The sequence below is a fragment of the Giraffa tippelskirchi genome, chromosome 6 (assembly GCF_054371585.1).
Source record: "Giraffa tippelskirchi isolate mGirTip1 chromosome 6, T2T-mGirTip1v1.2.pri, whole genome shotgun sequence".
In the NCBI taxonomy this organism is placed as follows: domain Eukaryota; kingdom Metazoa; phylum Chordata; class Mammalia; order Artiodactyla; family Giraffidae; genus Giraffa; species Giraffa tippelskirchi.
Window position 1 is genome coordinate 5,363,225 of NC_137280.1, and position 15,876 is coordinate 5,379,100.

General features: G+C 38.1%; 1 protein-coding gene across 14 annotated transcripts in view; it reads left to right on the forward strand.

The window, feature by feature from the left end:
* Positions 1-15,876, forward strand: part of WWP1 (WW domain containing E3 ubiquitin protein ligase 1) — a 137,768-nt gene that overhangs the window by 96,494 nt on the left and 25,398 nt on the right. For all 14 annotated transcript variants that reach the window (XR_014055759.1, XR_014055760.1, XM_081496804.1 and 11 more), the window contains 6 exons: positions 3,044-3,098; positions 3,182-3,266; positions 3,395-3,523; positions 9,146-9,221; positions 9,328-9,399; positions 12,194-12,282. Coding sequence is in view for 12 of the 14 variants with exons in the window: in XM_081496804.1 (XP_081352930.1) it covers positions 3,044-3,098; positions 3,182-3,266; positions 3,395-3,523; positions 9,146-9,221; positions 9,328-9,399; positions 12,194-12,282 (506 nt within the window). In the remaining 2 variants the exon portion in view is untranslated. The remainder of the gene's footprint in view (positions 1-3,043; positions 3,099-3,181; positions 3,267-3,394; positions 3,524-9,145; positions 9,222-9,327; positions 9,400-12,193; positions 12,283-15,876) is intronic.

Genomic DNA, 15,876 nt, shown 5'->3' on the forward strand with positions numbered 1-15,876 from the left:
GTTCTTCTGCACAAACAGAACATCCTAAGGTTGAGATTTAGTTGTCTAAATGATATTGAGTACAATTCATAGTATCTGTTATGAAGTTATAAAATATTTATCAAGATATATATATTTTATCATTAAGAAATTATTTTTCAGGTAATAATTTTTTATTTGTCTTTAAAAACTGATGGTAAAAATGTTTATTTTCTTTTGAATATATTTCTGAGTTGTCATAATATGTAAACATTAATATGTTTTTATGTATGTGTGACGAGAACGCACTGGTAATAGCAAACACCCTATTCCAACAACACAAGAGAAGACTCTACATGTGGACAACACCAGATAGTCAACACTGAAATCAGATTGATTATATTCTTTGTAGCCAAAGATGGAGAAGCTCTATACAGTCAGCAAAAACAAGACCGGGAGCAGACTGTGGCTCAGATCATGAACTGCTTATTGCCAAATTCAGACTTAAATTGAAGAAAGTAGGGAAAACCACTAGACCATTCAGATATGACCTAGATCAAATCCCTTATGAGTATACAGTGGAAGTGGCAAATAGATTTAAGGGACTAGACCTGATAGAGTGCCTGATGATCTATGGACAGAGGTTCGTGACATTGTACAGGAGACAGGGATCAAGACCATCCCCATGGAAAAGAAATGCAAAAAAGCAAAAAGGCTGTCTGAGGAGGCCTTACAGATAGCTGGGAAGAGAAGAGAAGCGAAAAGCAAAGGAGAAAAGGAAAGATATTCCCATCTCAATGCAGAGTTCCAAAGAATAGCAAGGAGAGATAAGAAAGCCTTCCTCAGTGATCAGTGCAAAGAAATAGAGGAAAACAACAGATTGGGAAAGACTAGAGATCTCTTCAAGAAAATTAGAGATACCAAAGGAACATTTCATGCAAAGATAGGCTCAATAAAGGACAGAAATGGTATGGACCTAACAGAGGCAGAAGATATTAAGAAGAGGTGGCAAGAATACACAGAAGAACTGTACAAAAAAGATCTTCACGACCCAGATAATCACGATGGTGTGATCACTCACCTAGAGCCAGACATCCTGGAATGTGAAGTCAAGTGGGCCTTGGAAAGCATCACTACGAACAAAGCTAGTGGAGGTGATGGAATTCCAGTGGAGCTATTTCAAATCCTCAAAGGAGATGCTGTGAAAGTGCTGCACTCGATATGCCAGCAAATTTGGAAAACTCAGCAGTGGCCACAGGACTGGAAGAGGTCAGTTTTCCTTCCAATCCCAAAGAAAGGCAATGCCAAAGAATGCTCAAACTACCGCACAATTGCACTCATCTCCCACGCTAGTAAAGTAATGCTCAAAATTCTCCAAGCCAGGCTTCAGCAATACGTGAACCGTGAACTTCCAGATGTTCAAGCTGGTTTTAGAAAAGGCAGAGGAACCAGAGATCAAATTGCCAATACCCGCTGGATCATCAAAAAAGCAAGAGAGTTCCAGAAAAACATCTATTTCTGCTTTATTGCCTATGCCAAAGCCTTTGACTGTGTGGATCACAATAAACTGTGGAGAATTCTGAAAGAGATGGGAATACCAGACCATCTGACGTGTCTCTTGAGAAACCTGTATGCAGGTCAGGAAGCAATAGTTAGAACTGGACATGGAACAACAGACTGGTTCCAAATAGGAAAAGGAGTACGTCAAGGCTGTATATTGTCACCCTGCTTATTTAACTTATATGCAGAGTACATCATGAGAAACGCTGGGGTGGAAGAAACACAAGCTGGAATCAAGATTGCCAGGAGAAATATCAATAACCTCAGATATGCGGATGACACCACCCTTATGGCAGAGAGTGAAGAAGAACTAAAGAGCCTCTTGATGAAGGTGAAGGAGGAGAGTGAAAAAGTTGGCTTAAAGCTCAACGTTCAGAAAACTAAGATCATGGCATCTGGTCCCATCACTCCATGGGAAATAGATGGGGAAACAGTGGAAACAGTTTCAGACTTTATTTTTTGGGCTCCAAAATCACTGCTGATGGTGACTGCAGCCATGAAATTAAAAGACGCTTACTCCTTGGAAGGAAGGTTATGGCCAACCTAGATAGCATATTTAAAAGCAGAGACATTACTTTGCCAACAAAAGTCCGTCTAGTCAAGGCTATGGTTTTTCCAGTGGTCATGTATGGATGTGAGAGTTGGACGGTGAAGAAAGATGAGCACGGCAGAATTGATGCTTTTGAACTGTGGTGTTGGAGAAGACTCTTGAGAGTCCCTTGGACTGCAAGGAGATCCAATCAATCCATCCTAAAAGAGATCAATCCTGGGTGTTCATTGGAGGGACTGATGTTGAAGCTGAAACTCCAATACTTTGGGCACCTCATGCGAAGGGTTGACTCACTGGAAAAGACCCTAATGCTGGGTAGGATTGGGGGCGGGAGGAGAAGGGGACGACAGGATGAGATGGTTGGATGGCATCACCGACTCGATGAACATGGGTTTGGGTAGACTCCGGGAGTTGGTGATGGACAGAGAGGCCTGGCGTGCTGCAATTCATGGGGTCGCAAAGAGTTGGACACGACTGAGCGACTGAACTGAACTGAATGTATGTGTGAATATATAAAATATATTAATACAAATGTAAAAGTTTATTTTTATAAAGGTAATTCTGGAGTTTAATATTATTATGTTAGGAGACATTTGTTTTAAAGAGAACTGTGGTAATTATTCTGTTTTTCAGCAAATAATGTTACCTCATTTAAACACTACAATTTTCTATATGTTATTCTCTCGTGTCATTTCACTCTTATGGACTATTACAGAAGGGCTAAGAGGTTAAAGGGCTAATGTTGATGCATTATTGCTAAATCATTGTAGAAAAACTAATAATTTATCGCTTATTTAACTCCTTAACTCATGACATTTTTAGAATTTTGTGCCTTGAAATTACTATATTCACATTTCTTTATCATATTTTTTAGAAAATGACTATTAAATGTGATTCAGCCAAGTGCTTAGTTTATGCTTTTATATTAAAAACATGTTTTTTTAACTTCTCCTCCTAATCCTTTTCTCCAACCAGGCTTCAATGTTAGCGGCAGAAAATGACCCATACGGGCCTTTGCCACCAGGCTGGGGTAAGCTAATGTGTTGTTGATAAAAATATTGAAATGTATATATAGCAAATAGTTATAAATGTCATGCTCACTCTATTTTTTAGAAAAAAGAGTGGATTCAACAGACAGAGTTTACTTTGTGAATCATAACACAAAAACAACCCAGTGGGAAGATCCCAGAACTCAAGGGTATGTATATACTACAGCCTTACTTAAGTGATGTTACATGTCAGAAGATGGAATCAAGTAAACCTCAATTCAGATGTTTTTAGCACCTCGAAAATGTTCACCTTGTGTGACTGAACTTTATCTTTTAGTTTGCAGAATGAAGAACCCCTGCCAGACGGTTGGGAAATTAGGTATACCCGGGAAGGTGTTAGGTACTTTGTTGATCATAATACAAGAACAACAACATTCAAAGATCCTCGAAATGGGAAGTCATCTGTGTAAGTGAAGTTCTGAGATGCTGTTTAATGAGAACATAAAGTTTGACTTCTAATTTAGCCTCAAGCAAATTTTACATTATGTATCAAGAAAATCTACACAAGTAATAATCTAGTATACCTGTTTTGCTCTACTGTATTATAGAGTGGATTTGTGGCATATAATTCCTTAAGAACAATAGTAGATATTTATCTAGTGATTACTAATGTGCCAAGGATTCTTCTGAGCACTTTATATAAATTAGCTTTTATCTTCCAACACTTCCTTGAGGTTGATACTCTTATTTTGCAAGTGTGGAAATGGAAGCCTCGGGAGCATATTGACTTGTGCAAAGTCATACAGCAAGTGATGGAAGTGGTTTCAGACCAAGGCAGTCTGTCCACAGAGTCTGTGCTATTAACAGGCATATCCTGCCTCTGCAACATCAGGGACTGAGACGTTCAACACGGTTTTCCTGGGAAAAATAGCTTAATTAAGTATTTGAAAGATCTCTCCTTCATCCTTACCCTTAGATGTGATATCTTTATATTACTAAGAGAACAGAAGCAGCCATAAAAGTTTTTCACGAATTCCTACCATTACATCTCTCTGCCAGTCAGCGTCTGTCTTCCCTCTTCATCCTGAAGGCAAATTGTCACTGTTCCTATCAAAGGCCAGTCCCTCTGCTGGTGCTCCAGATCTTTCCCCTCTCTTCCAATTAGCTACTCCAGCAGTGATTTTCATACTACCATCCGTCTTTCTCTGCTGTATTATTTCCATCAGGTGTTACTTCTCTGAGATTAAAAATAACAAGTGGAAAGCCGTGACTCATCACCTTATAAATCCATTTAATGGAGAATTCATTATTATTGCTTCCCTTTACAAGAAAACTACCTGAAAGACTTGCCTGTGTAAATGCTGTTTCTAGTTTCTCTCTCACACCAACAGCAAGGAAGTTTCACTGACCCTAACTAACCTTACTAAAGGGGCCAGTGCCCTCTACGTGGTTAGTCCCTAGGTTGGTTTACAGCTGTGTCTAATTTGGCACAGTCAGGAGTATTTGAAGGACGTTTCTCTCTCCTGACAGAAGTAGTACAGGGACTCAACTTCTGATTTCCTTCTGCCTGTCTGGTCTTACTTGTTCCTTTTCCTTTTTGTGGGGGACCCTCCTTTGCTGTCAGCCTGTTAACACTGACGTACCCGGAGCTCCTCCTCAGATCTCTTTGCTCTGCTGTCTACACTCATTCTCTTGGTGAATCTTATCAAGCTCACACATGTTTTTCTAGCGTTTCACTTGTAATTTTGCTGCTACTTACTTGATAGCTATTCTTAACTTCTTCCTGATAGACTGATTCCACCTGGGATATTTCCCATCTCAGTTGAAGGGATCTCCACTCTTAGGTGTGTTTGAGCCAAAAATCTTGGGATTGTCCTGACTGCTCTCTCTCACCTCACATGCAGTCCATCACGAGTTCTCGTCCCCTCGGCTTCAGAATGTGTTCAGGGCCAGCTGTGTCTCGCCATATCCACTGCCATCACTTTGGTCCAAGCTACCGTGGTCTCTCACCTGGAGTGTTTCTCTGAGTGTCACTCTGCTTTCTGCCTACACTTCATGTAACACTGTCCCCCATACAAGACTTTTTACTTTTTTATTTTTTCTTTTAAGTAAAAAGTTACTCCACAAAACCCTTCCGTGGTTTCCATCTTAATCTGAATGAAAAAGCAGAGTGCTTCACCGTGGCCTCTAAGCCCTTGGAGCATCTGACCGCTGTTGTCTCGTCAGCCTCACGTCTGACGTTTCTGCCCGTTCACCCTGCCTCAGCTTCCCCAGCGCCTTAGCTGTGCCTCACACGCCTGGGCTCTGATGTCCCCTGGTCGGTTGGCTCTTCCCGCAGTGTCACCCGTATGGCTTACGCCCTCCATGCTTTCTGCTCAGACCCTGTTTTGTCTATGAACCCTGCTCTGTTTATTCTTTTCACAGTTGGAAAATTCTTCTCCCCGCTTCACTCCTTGTCCTTTTCTCTCTTTTTGTCCCTTTTTTAGGAGCGGGAGTGGTGAAACATTTATGTTCTTCTAACACTAAATGTATAGTTTACTTATTCATTGTTTCTTGTCTGTTCCCTTCACTAGTACGTAGACTACACAAAATGAGGTATTTTTTTTCAGTTTGTTTTATTAGCCAGTAATACTCTCACTATCTAGAATAGTGCCAGGGTACATACTGTGCATTTTGTAAATGTTTGTTGAATGAATTCAGTTGAACCTGACAACAGAAGGGAACATTTTCCATCCACTCCAAAATGATCCCTAGGAAAGTAAAAGTTCTTGATGCCTGTCTCGTAGGCTGTCACTCAGTGGGCAAAAGACCCAGGCCCTCTCAGTGTGAACAGAACTTCCCCTAAATGCCGCCCACCATGCTTCTTCCCTCGCTGACCTGCTGCGCTGGGTGACCTGGACATCGCTTCCTAGGAGCTCAGTCTTGCTTTGCTTCCTCTCTCCAGCAGTGTTTGTTTTGATTTCAGATTAGCTTTAACATGTGATAGCATATCCTTTCCTGTCTCTTCTACTTAGAGCCTCTGGTCCTCCCTCCTTGGATTTAAAGGTTAACAAGAAGTTTAAATAGTCATAGACTTTCATATTTAACTTTTTTTTTAATGTAACGTAACATTTAATATTTGCACTCTAATACCTGGTTAAAATCTAAAATGTGGTGGAAAGTATAACCCCAGAAAAACTGTAGAAAAAGCAATATATACCATCTGTGACAAGTCCTGGTGCCAATCCTGGGGTTATGACACAATTCAGCTTTATATTTTTTTTATATTCTAGGTATTATGCCTGTTGCCCCCCTCCCCATCTACATTCCTGCAAATTTTAGTGTCAGTTGATCTTTTCTAATAAAAATGTAAATCTCATTATGTTAGTGAGAAATAAGCCTTTGAAACATATATTTTTTCACCTGCAACACTGTATTACAAGTGCTGCGTTATTTGAAAATCTGTCAGGTTTTTTTTTAATATCTTTCAAATTTTTAAAAAATTTCATTTCCTATTGGAGTATATTTAATTTACAATATTGTGTTAGTTTCAGGTATACAGCAGGGTGCTTTAGTTACACATATCCACTCCAGTATTCTTGTCTGGGAAATCCCATGGACAGAGAAGCCTGGCGGGCTACAGTCCACGGGGCTGCAGAGTCGGACACAACTGAACACCCATGCATCAGGTCAGTTCAGTCGCTCAGTTGTGTCCAACTCTTTGAGACCCCATGGACTGCAGCACACCCGGCCTCCCTGTCTATCACCACCTCCCGGGGTTTACTCAAACTCATGTCCATCGAGTTAGTGATGCCATCCAACCATCTCATCCTCTGTTGTCCCCTTCTCCTCCTGCCCCCAAACCTTCCCAGCATTAGGGTCTTTTCCAATGAGTCAACTCTTCGCATAAGGTGGCCAAAGTATTGGAGTTTCAGCTTCAACATCAGTCCTACCAATGAACACCCAGGACTGATCTCCTTTAGGATGGACTGGTTGGATCTCCTTGCAGTCCAAGGAACTCTCAAAAGTCTTCTCTAACACCTCAGTTCATAGGCATCAATTCTTTGGTGCTCGGCTTTCTTTATGGTCTAACTCCCACATCCATACATGACCACTGGAAAAACCATAGCCTTGACTAGATGGACCTTTGTTGGCAAAGTAATGTGTCTGCTTTTTAATATGCTATCTAGGTTGGTCATAACTTTTTTTCCAAAGAGTAAGCGTCTTTTAATTTCATGGCTGTAATCATCATCTGCCGTGATTTTAGAGCCCAAGAAAATAAAGTCAGCCACTCTTTCCCCATCTATTTCCCATGAAGTGATGGGACCAGATGCCATGATCTTAGTTTTCTGAACGTTGAGCTTTAAGCCAACTTTTTCACTCTCCTCTTTCACTTTCATCAAGAGGCTCTTTAGTTCTTCTTCCCTTTCTGCCATAAGGGTGGTGTCATCCGCATATCTGAGGTTATTGATATTTCTCCCGGCAATCTTGATTCCAGCTTGTGCTTCCTCCAGCCCAGCATTTCTCATGATGTACTCTGCGTATAAGTTAAATTAGCAGGGTGACAATAAACAGCCTTGACATACTCCTTTTCCTATTTGGAACCAGTCTGTTGTTCCATGTCCAGTTCTAACTGTTGCTTCTTGACATGCACGCATACATATATCTGTTGTTTTTCAGATTCTTTTCCCATATAGGCTATTACAGAGTGTTGAGTAGAGTTCCTTGTGCTATATAGTAGGTCTTTGTTGCCTATTTTATTATTTTTTAATTTTAATTTAAAAAATTTTTTTCATTTTTTGCCAGGCAAAAGTATCTTTGTGTGGATTTATATTCCACGCCCCTCCCCCACAAAGAAAGATAGCTTTAATGTGCCAAAGGGATTCTTTTCATCTCTAGTTAAATTTTAGATGGTTACATAAATTCTCTAAAACTTTTCAAAGAGAGAGATTAAACTATTGATAATTAGGCTTATTTGGTATGTTGAATTACATGGGAAGTACTGTCAAATGTAATGATAGAACTGCTTAGATTCTGCAGCTAAGTGTTAATTAATGTAAATGTTCTAGAAATTATATGACATTCCTCAAATTGTGTATATCCTGAAATAGTGTTGTATCATAATTTTAGTTATTATCTTAAGATGTTATGTGTTGCATAAATAGCCAGATTTCTTTGTCAGTTGTATTGAAGTTGGTTCTTTAATCATACCGTTTCAATTCTCTGACATTTATGTTACTCTGATGCTTTTACAAACATGAAGATCTTCCAGAAGATTCATAGAGAGGACTTTTTTAAAAATATAAGTTTCTAATAAGTTTTAGATCATACCACTTGACTGAGTAAGAAATTACAGAATTCTAATGGAAAACCTGATGGCTTCATAAACTGCTAACAAGAGATCGAGACCAACAAGAATAATTACATGGGACTGAAAGAACAATGCAATTTATGTTTTATGATTTTTTTTTTCTGAAATACTACTGGCTTTTAGTATTTGTTTTCCAGATATGAGGAAACTTTTCCCATTATGTTAACTATAACTATGTGTAATATACATATATATTTAAATTCTATCACATATTTTCACTGTTTTGTACATTTTTTATTTATTTAGAGTTACATACTGAATTTTGTTCCTGGTTCTTCACCCTGTTATGTGGGATTTTCCTCCTCTTAAAAATATTTTTTTTCTATTACCCTTTAGTTTGTTATGCTAATGACAAATCTTTTTTGTGTTTCTATGAATGCTTCCATTTTTTTCCAAAAGATGTTTTTGCTTATATACAATTCTTATGTTTGTTATTATATGTTTTTAGCACATTAACTAGCTTCTTTGTTTATTGTATCCTTTTAGCATATTAACTTACTTCTTTACAAAAGATCTGTCCATGCACATCATCTCTGCCTTTGTTTGTGTATTGTGTGTCCTCACTGCTCAAGTCTCTGTTGGCCACTAAATATTGCATTTACTTCTCTCCTAGCAGGTGTTATATAGAGTAACTTTCCTGTCACTTGTAGGACACTGGTACACTCCAGTTTCCTACTGAGTAGTGAACATCCAGCTTTACTATTTATTAACACGTGCTTTGCTCTTGTTTTCCTTTAGAACTAAAGGCGGCCCGCAGATCGCCTATGAACGCAGCTTCAGGTGGAAACTGGCTCACTTCCGTTACTTGTGCCAGGTACTGCGGCGGTAAATAAGCCTTCTGTTCATAATCACTTAGTTCTCTTTTACACGATGTGCGTACTGTAACTTACATGATATTATGATATTACTTTTGTTTTCAGTCTAATGCTCTACCCAGTCACGTAAAGATCAATGTGTCCCGGCAGACGTTGTTCGAAGATTCCTTCCAACAGGTAAGAAAGATGTACCGGAATAAAATTGTACAGTCAGCCTTCAGCTTTCTGTATCCACAGATAGAATAGCATCCATGGATTCAACCAACTGTGGATAGAAAATATTCTCTGGTGGGGTGGAGGGAGATATCCAGAGAGTTTCAAAAGGCAAAATTTGAATTTGCTGCAGCCAGCAGATTGTTTTATTGTGCCTTCCTTTATTTCTCTTTGCAGATACTGTGGTTTTTACAGATTAAAGGTTTATGGCAGTCTTGCGTTGAGCAAGTCTCACAGCGCCATTTTTCCAGCAGCGTGTGCTCACGTGGCAGTGCCTCAGTGTCACGCTTTCATAATTCTTGAACTACTCCAAACTTCATTATCATTGATTTGTTAAGGTGATCTGTGAGCAGTTACGTTTGATTTACCCTTCCAAAAAGATTCAACTTGCTCAGATCATGGTTAGCATTTTCTTTTAACAGTAGAGTATTGTTTAAATTAAGGTCTGTACATTGTCTTTTTAGACATAATGCTATTGCACACTTACTAGACTATAGTACAATGTAAACATGACTTTTGTTTGTACTGGGAAACCAGAAAATTAGTGTAACTTGATTTATTGTGATATTCTCTTTATTGCCGTACTCTAGAACCAAACCTGTAATATCTCCGAGGTGTACTTACACGTGTGTATGTGATATTATATTATATTAAGTATTATAAGTAATTTAGAGATGATTTAAAATTATATGGGAAGATGTACATAAGTTGAGCACCCCCCTATTTTGGTGTCTGTGGGGGTGTCCTAGAACCCACACACCTTGGATACTGAGGGAAATCATACAACTTGAGTCATCGTATTTGTTATATCTAAAGGGAGTTAAGGTTTAGAAATTTTCAGCCATTTAGAACACAACTGTGACCATGACTACCACTTACTGAGTATCCGTTACAATAATAAAATCCATCATGTATTGAGTGATTGTCATATGCTTAGCACTGGCACCTTCCATTTATCATTTCATTTAATTCATCACAAAATCCCTTTGAAGTAGCTCCTGTCATTATCTCCCATTTTACAGGCACAGGTACCTAGGCTGAAAAACAAAACCATTCTACCATGAATTAGATTACTAAAATAAAGCATAACAGGCTCTGGAACAAGTTGACATATTTTGACACCATTTTACTTTTTTACTAAGACTTTAGTAACTCAAAACAAAAAAGTCATGATAATGAGACTAAATTAAAATTAGATTGGTATAGGCACTGTATTCCGTTTAAATATTTCTTTCATCCACTAGTGTTAACACTCACGTCCTCCTGGTTTCTGTTAAACGTCATGATCTCAGACCTTGTCCAAGCACTCATTTAAGATGGCAGTTCTCTGCTCACCTCCCTCACAGTCCCATTCTAGCCAGTTATGGTCCTTCATTCTTGTTTGTAACACTTACCACCACCTGCAGAGAAGGAAATGGCAGCCCCCCCCAGCAGTCCTGCCTGGAGACTCCCATGGAGCCTGGCGTACTACAGTCCATGGGGTCACAGAGCTGGACACAGCTGAGCAACTAAACCACCGCCAGCCCCTGTCACACTTGACCTCCCTGACCAGAATGAAACGCCAAGAGAGCACGGCTCTTGTGTTTACTGCTGCTTTGTGCACTACCTAGAAACAGTGCTTTGCACATAGCAGGTATTAATAAACATTTGATGGCATGAACAAATGTGTGTAATACCTTTGCTGAATTATCTGTAGAGTAAAGATGAAAAACCAAAATGTGTTAGTTCTTTTTTTCTGACGAGGCTGAGAATTTTACTTCTCAGTCCTCTCCCAAAGTATTACAGTGATGAATTAAAATTCTCTGTGTGTTCAGGTACACAGGGACTTTTATGTATAGAAGCAAAATGAAATAACAGTTCTTAAGTCAGTGATGTTCAAATCCTAGCTTCTGGTTAGTACTTGTTGCAGTTTGGACAAGTTACTTAATAGAGCTATAATCAGCAAACCTTTTTCTGTTTGATTTAATAATTCTTATCTTGTTCCAAGCTCTGTGTAAACTTTAATACATACACATCTAAAGTCATGGTAGATTTTACTTGGCTTTGTCACCTGGCTTGGGGAGAGTCATGCTGTGCGAGCCCATGACTCTGTAAAGGGGAGGCCTGCTGCTGAGCTGTCCCCTCACCCAGACCAGCCTTGACTTTGGGAAGTAATTCCCTTTTATCTGGAAGTAAAGCTTAACTAGTAACCTTAGTGTGAGCCTTTAAGGCTTATAAAAAATCTAGTATAGATATAGTTTTAAGATAAACCTTTTTATGCTAAAATTCATCATCTTATAAGTAATTCTTAACAATAGCTGAGTTCCTTTCCTACTGAGAAACGGAATGTGTGGTGTAAGCAATAAATTCTACTTCTCATTAAGTGTTGCTAGTCAAAAAAATTTGCAAGTCACCTTTTATAAGATTTCGGTAAAATTTGGAGACTGACAGAGAAGGGAATATTTTATAACCTGAAAAACATTATGTTTCAAGCTATTCCTCTCTTGCTACTAACCCAAAGTAGAACTACCGTTTAATACCAGAAGAAGGGAAAGAGATTTATGAAAGTGAATCAGAGAAAGCTTAGTAGAGTAAGATGCATCTTTGCTAGTTTTTGGAACAAACCAGTTGATCTCTTTGAATTAAGAGCATTGTTGTATAAGATAAGGAAATGTGTAATTTTGAAAATACAGATGAAATTTTAATAAAACTGTTTTGGAGGAAACTTGTGTTATATATGAATGTTAATTTAAGCATTGATGTTTTTGTTTTTAATCAGATTATGGCATTAAAACCCTATGACTTGAGGAGGCGATTATATGTAATATTTAGAGGAGAAGAAGGACTTGATTATGGTGGCCTAGCAAGGTAAAATATAAGACATATCTGCTTTGAAATAAGTGTATCTCCACTGTAGATATATTCTTGAAAAGATATATTTTTTTTCAATAGCAATCGAGAATTATTTTTAAAAACAAAAATTGAAATATTCATATAAATCTAGCAGTAACCATTATTATTACTATGTTGCTTATCCTGTACATTCTCTCTGCATATTCAGTTGACCCTTGAAAACATGGGGATTAGGGGTGCTGACCCCTGTGTTGTCAAAAATCTGCATACTACTACTTCTGTTTCAAAAACAAGAGAGTATGGGATGAATCAATACAAACTACTATACATAAGGTAGACAAGCTACAAGGGTTACTGTATGGCACGGCATTATATTCAACACCACGTGCAGACCCATAATGAAAGATAATCTGAAGACATTCAACTGAGTCACTGTGCTGGGTGCGTTAGAACTAACACAATATTGTAAATCAGCTTTACTTCCATTAAAAACAACACAAAACAAAGGAGTTGATAAATGAGTTACCAAAGGACAGGAAGCTAAAGCAGTTTGGATAAAATCTGGATCCAAATCCTAGTTCTTTCAATTCCATACGCTGTGATCCCATATAGTCCATGGGATTTCAATTCCATACGCTGTGATCCCATATAGTCCATGGGATTTCAATTCCATACGCTGTGATCCCATATAGTCCATGGGATTTCAATTCCATACGCTGTGATCCCATATAGTCCATGGGATTTCAATTCCATACGCTGTGATCCCATATAGTCCATGGGATTTCAATTCCATACGCTGTGATCCCATATAGTCCATGGGATTTCAATTCCATACGCTGTGATCCCATATAGTCCATGGGATTTCAATTCCATACGCTGTGATCCCATATAGTCCATGGGATTTCAATTCCATACGCTGTGATCCCATATAGTCCATGGGATTTCAGTTCCATACGCTGTGATCCCATATAGTCCATGGGATTTCAATTCCATACGCTGTGATCCCATATAGTCCATGGGATTTCAATTCCATACGCTGTGATCTCTAATTGACTTTTGCCTGCACTTAGTTGATTTTAAGATATTTGTAAAATGAAAATACAGGCGCTATATTTATTGAAAAAAAATCCACGTATAAGGGGACTTGCAGAGTTCAAAAGCATGTTGTTCAAGGGTCAACTGTATATAAATTTTAATATATGTGTGATATCATGCATATTTGCTGATTTTTTTAAAACAGAATCGATCATACAATTTGCAAAATATAGCAACTTGATTTTGTTATTTTGTATATCATGGATATCTTTCCATATCACATATAGACCTTATACTAATGGTTTCATGATCTTCCATTGTTTGGACATAGCATACTTGATGAATCAGCATGTATAAGGTTGTTTCTTATTTTTTGATATTATAACAATTTGTGTTCGTTTGATGTTTGTGTTTTTAATCAATCTGAGTCCTTTTGACTAAATAGTTTTCCACATTTACTAAGTATTTTTTTTAGCAAACACTTATGAAGCAATAAGAATGGGAGATCCTTTTTACTTAATTTTTTTAATTTTTTAATTTACTTAATTTTACTTAATTTTTTTCCCTCAATTGCTTTTCCCAGACCTAATATGACAGCAGTTTATTTTTTAGTCAGAGCATTTTCGTTAAATATTTCCAAAGAATTAAATTTGCTTCTCTTGGAAACAGCTCTCATTTTGAACTCACACTTCATGGGTGTACAGAATTACATAATCACAATGTTAGTACAGCTGACTTGGAAAGAAGTAGAAGACTAGACCTGGGGGCGTTGTCAGAGCTGGTTGTGCTGATGTGTTTTCTCATCTAAAAGATGAAGTTTTTTCAGAAGAGAAAGCTACCTGTCACCATGGAGATTCATATCACATCTATTGTGATTTGTCTCAATTTCAAAAATGTTCAGACATTAAAAAGGTACATCTTAGAAATGAAATATGGTATTATTTTTACAGTGTCTGACTTTATAATAGTCACATTCTTAACCATTTTTTACCTCAACTGTTTGGCTTTTGTTTTATATTTTGATGGTTTTAATGCATATAATGTACATAATTAGTTACTATGCACCATGTTTTTCTTATTCCCAAATTCTTTATTTTGATTCATTATTGGTTTTGGTTTAATCGGTTCACAAGGGTGATATATCCCTCTAGTTTTACATGTTTGAGAATATGTTTGCTGCTGCTTTTGTATTTAAACAAAAACTTCACTGGATATAAATTTCTCACACAACACTTGTTTCTCCAGTACTCTGTAGACATTGCTTCACTGTCTTCTAATTGAATATAAACACGATCAAGTAGGAGGCTGGCCCCTTGTAGGAAGCTTTTCTCCTCTGGGTACCCACACAGGTCTTTTCTTTGAAGTTCATTAATTTCGTTGTTGCTTGTTTTATATCTTTTTTTAGGAGCTTATTAAGATCTTCCTTAATTTAAGGGAAATTTTCTTCTGTTAGGTCTTTGAATATTTTTTCTGTTCCGCTTGTTCCATTTTTCTCCAGGAACATCAGTCATGGGTGTGTGGACTCTCCCCCTCAGTCTTACGTGTCTGTCTGCTCTTCTCAGATCCCGTTCATCTCTGTGCTTTTTCATTCTGTTCTGATTTTCCTCAGACCTGTCCTCAGTCTGTTTGCAGTACTGCCCCATGTTTTGCTGCTTCTCATGTGACTTTTCATCGTTAGCAGTTTTACGGTTTTCTTCTCTGGGCTCTGCTGACTCATTCGTTGTCTATTGATTTTTTTCAGCCTCTTGTAACTCTTTAATTTATTTGCGAGTATATGGAAGAGTATGTTAAAGGGAACTCTTCTACCTCTTGTTACTTAGGATTTTTCCTTCTTTTTTCTTATATTAAGAGTATAAGTCAGATGCTGCATTGTAGTCATTCTTTTTTTCAATGTACCCAGTTTTCTCTGGGCTGTTTACTGAAAGTCATCTGCAACAACTGGGAGTTTTATTTCTAGTTTTTGTGTCTAAACACATTCTCACTAGATCTGTTCAATTCTTTTCCTGGGGACGCGTGTTACTTCAGCCTCATCATAGTGGGAAGTCAGCTTGGTTCAGCTCCTATTTGGGGACTGAATTTCGTTTTATAAATTGGTTTTTAACATTTCTCAGTTGATTTAGACTCCCTTCTCTACCCTTCATTAAGTTTCCAAGATTATATTTTTAAAGTTTCAGAAAAGCATTTCTGAACAGGCTGCCAGGCCAGACCTAGCTTGCATAGTGATGGCCCCCATTGTGATTTTAAGTTTTTTTTATATTATTTGACAACATTAAAGAAATCACTAGATTACTCTTACGAATCAAGATTTCTGGCTTCTCTTTAAAAACAATTGCCACACCTTCTCACATGGCATCAATTGACGGAATCAGAGTAGCTGCTTTCCCTGCAGGGTATCATATGTTCTTTTTCACTTCCTGCCCACCATAACCAAGTTGTCTACGGACTATGAGGATAACGCCCAGAAGTACTTCTTCCTAGCCCAGTGGTAGCTTTTATCCGGGATACAGTGAGGAACCGGGGGTTGTGGCTGTGAGAAGACTGTGAGCCATGCCGAGAGGGGAGCCCCTTGTCCTC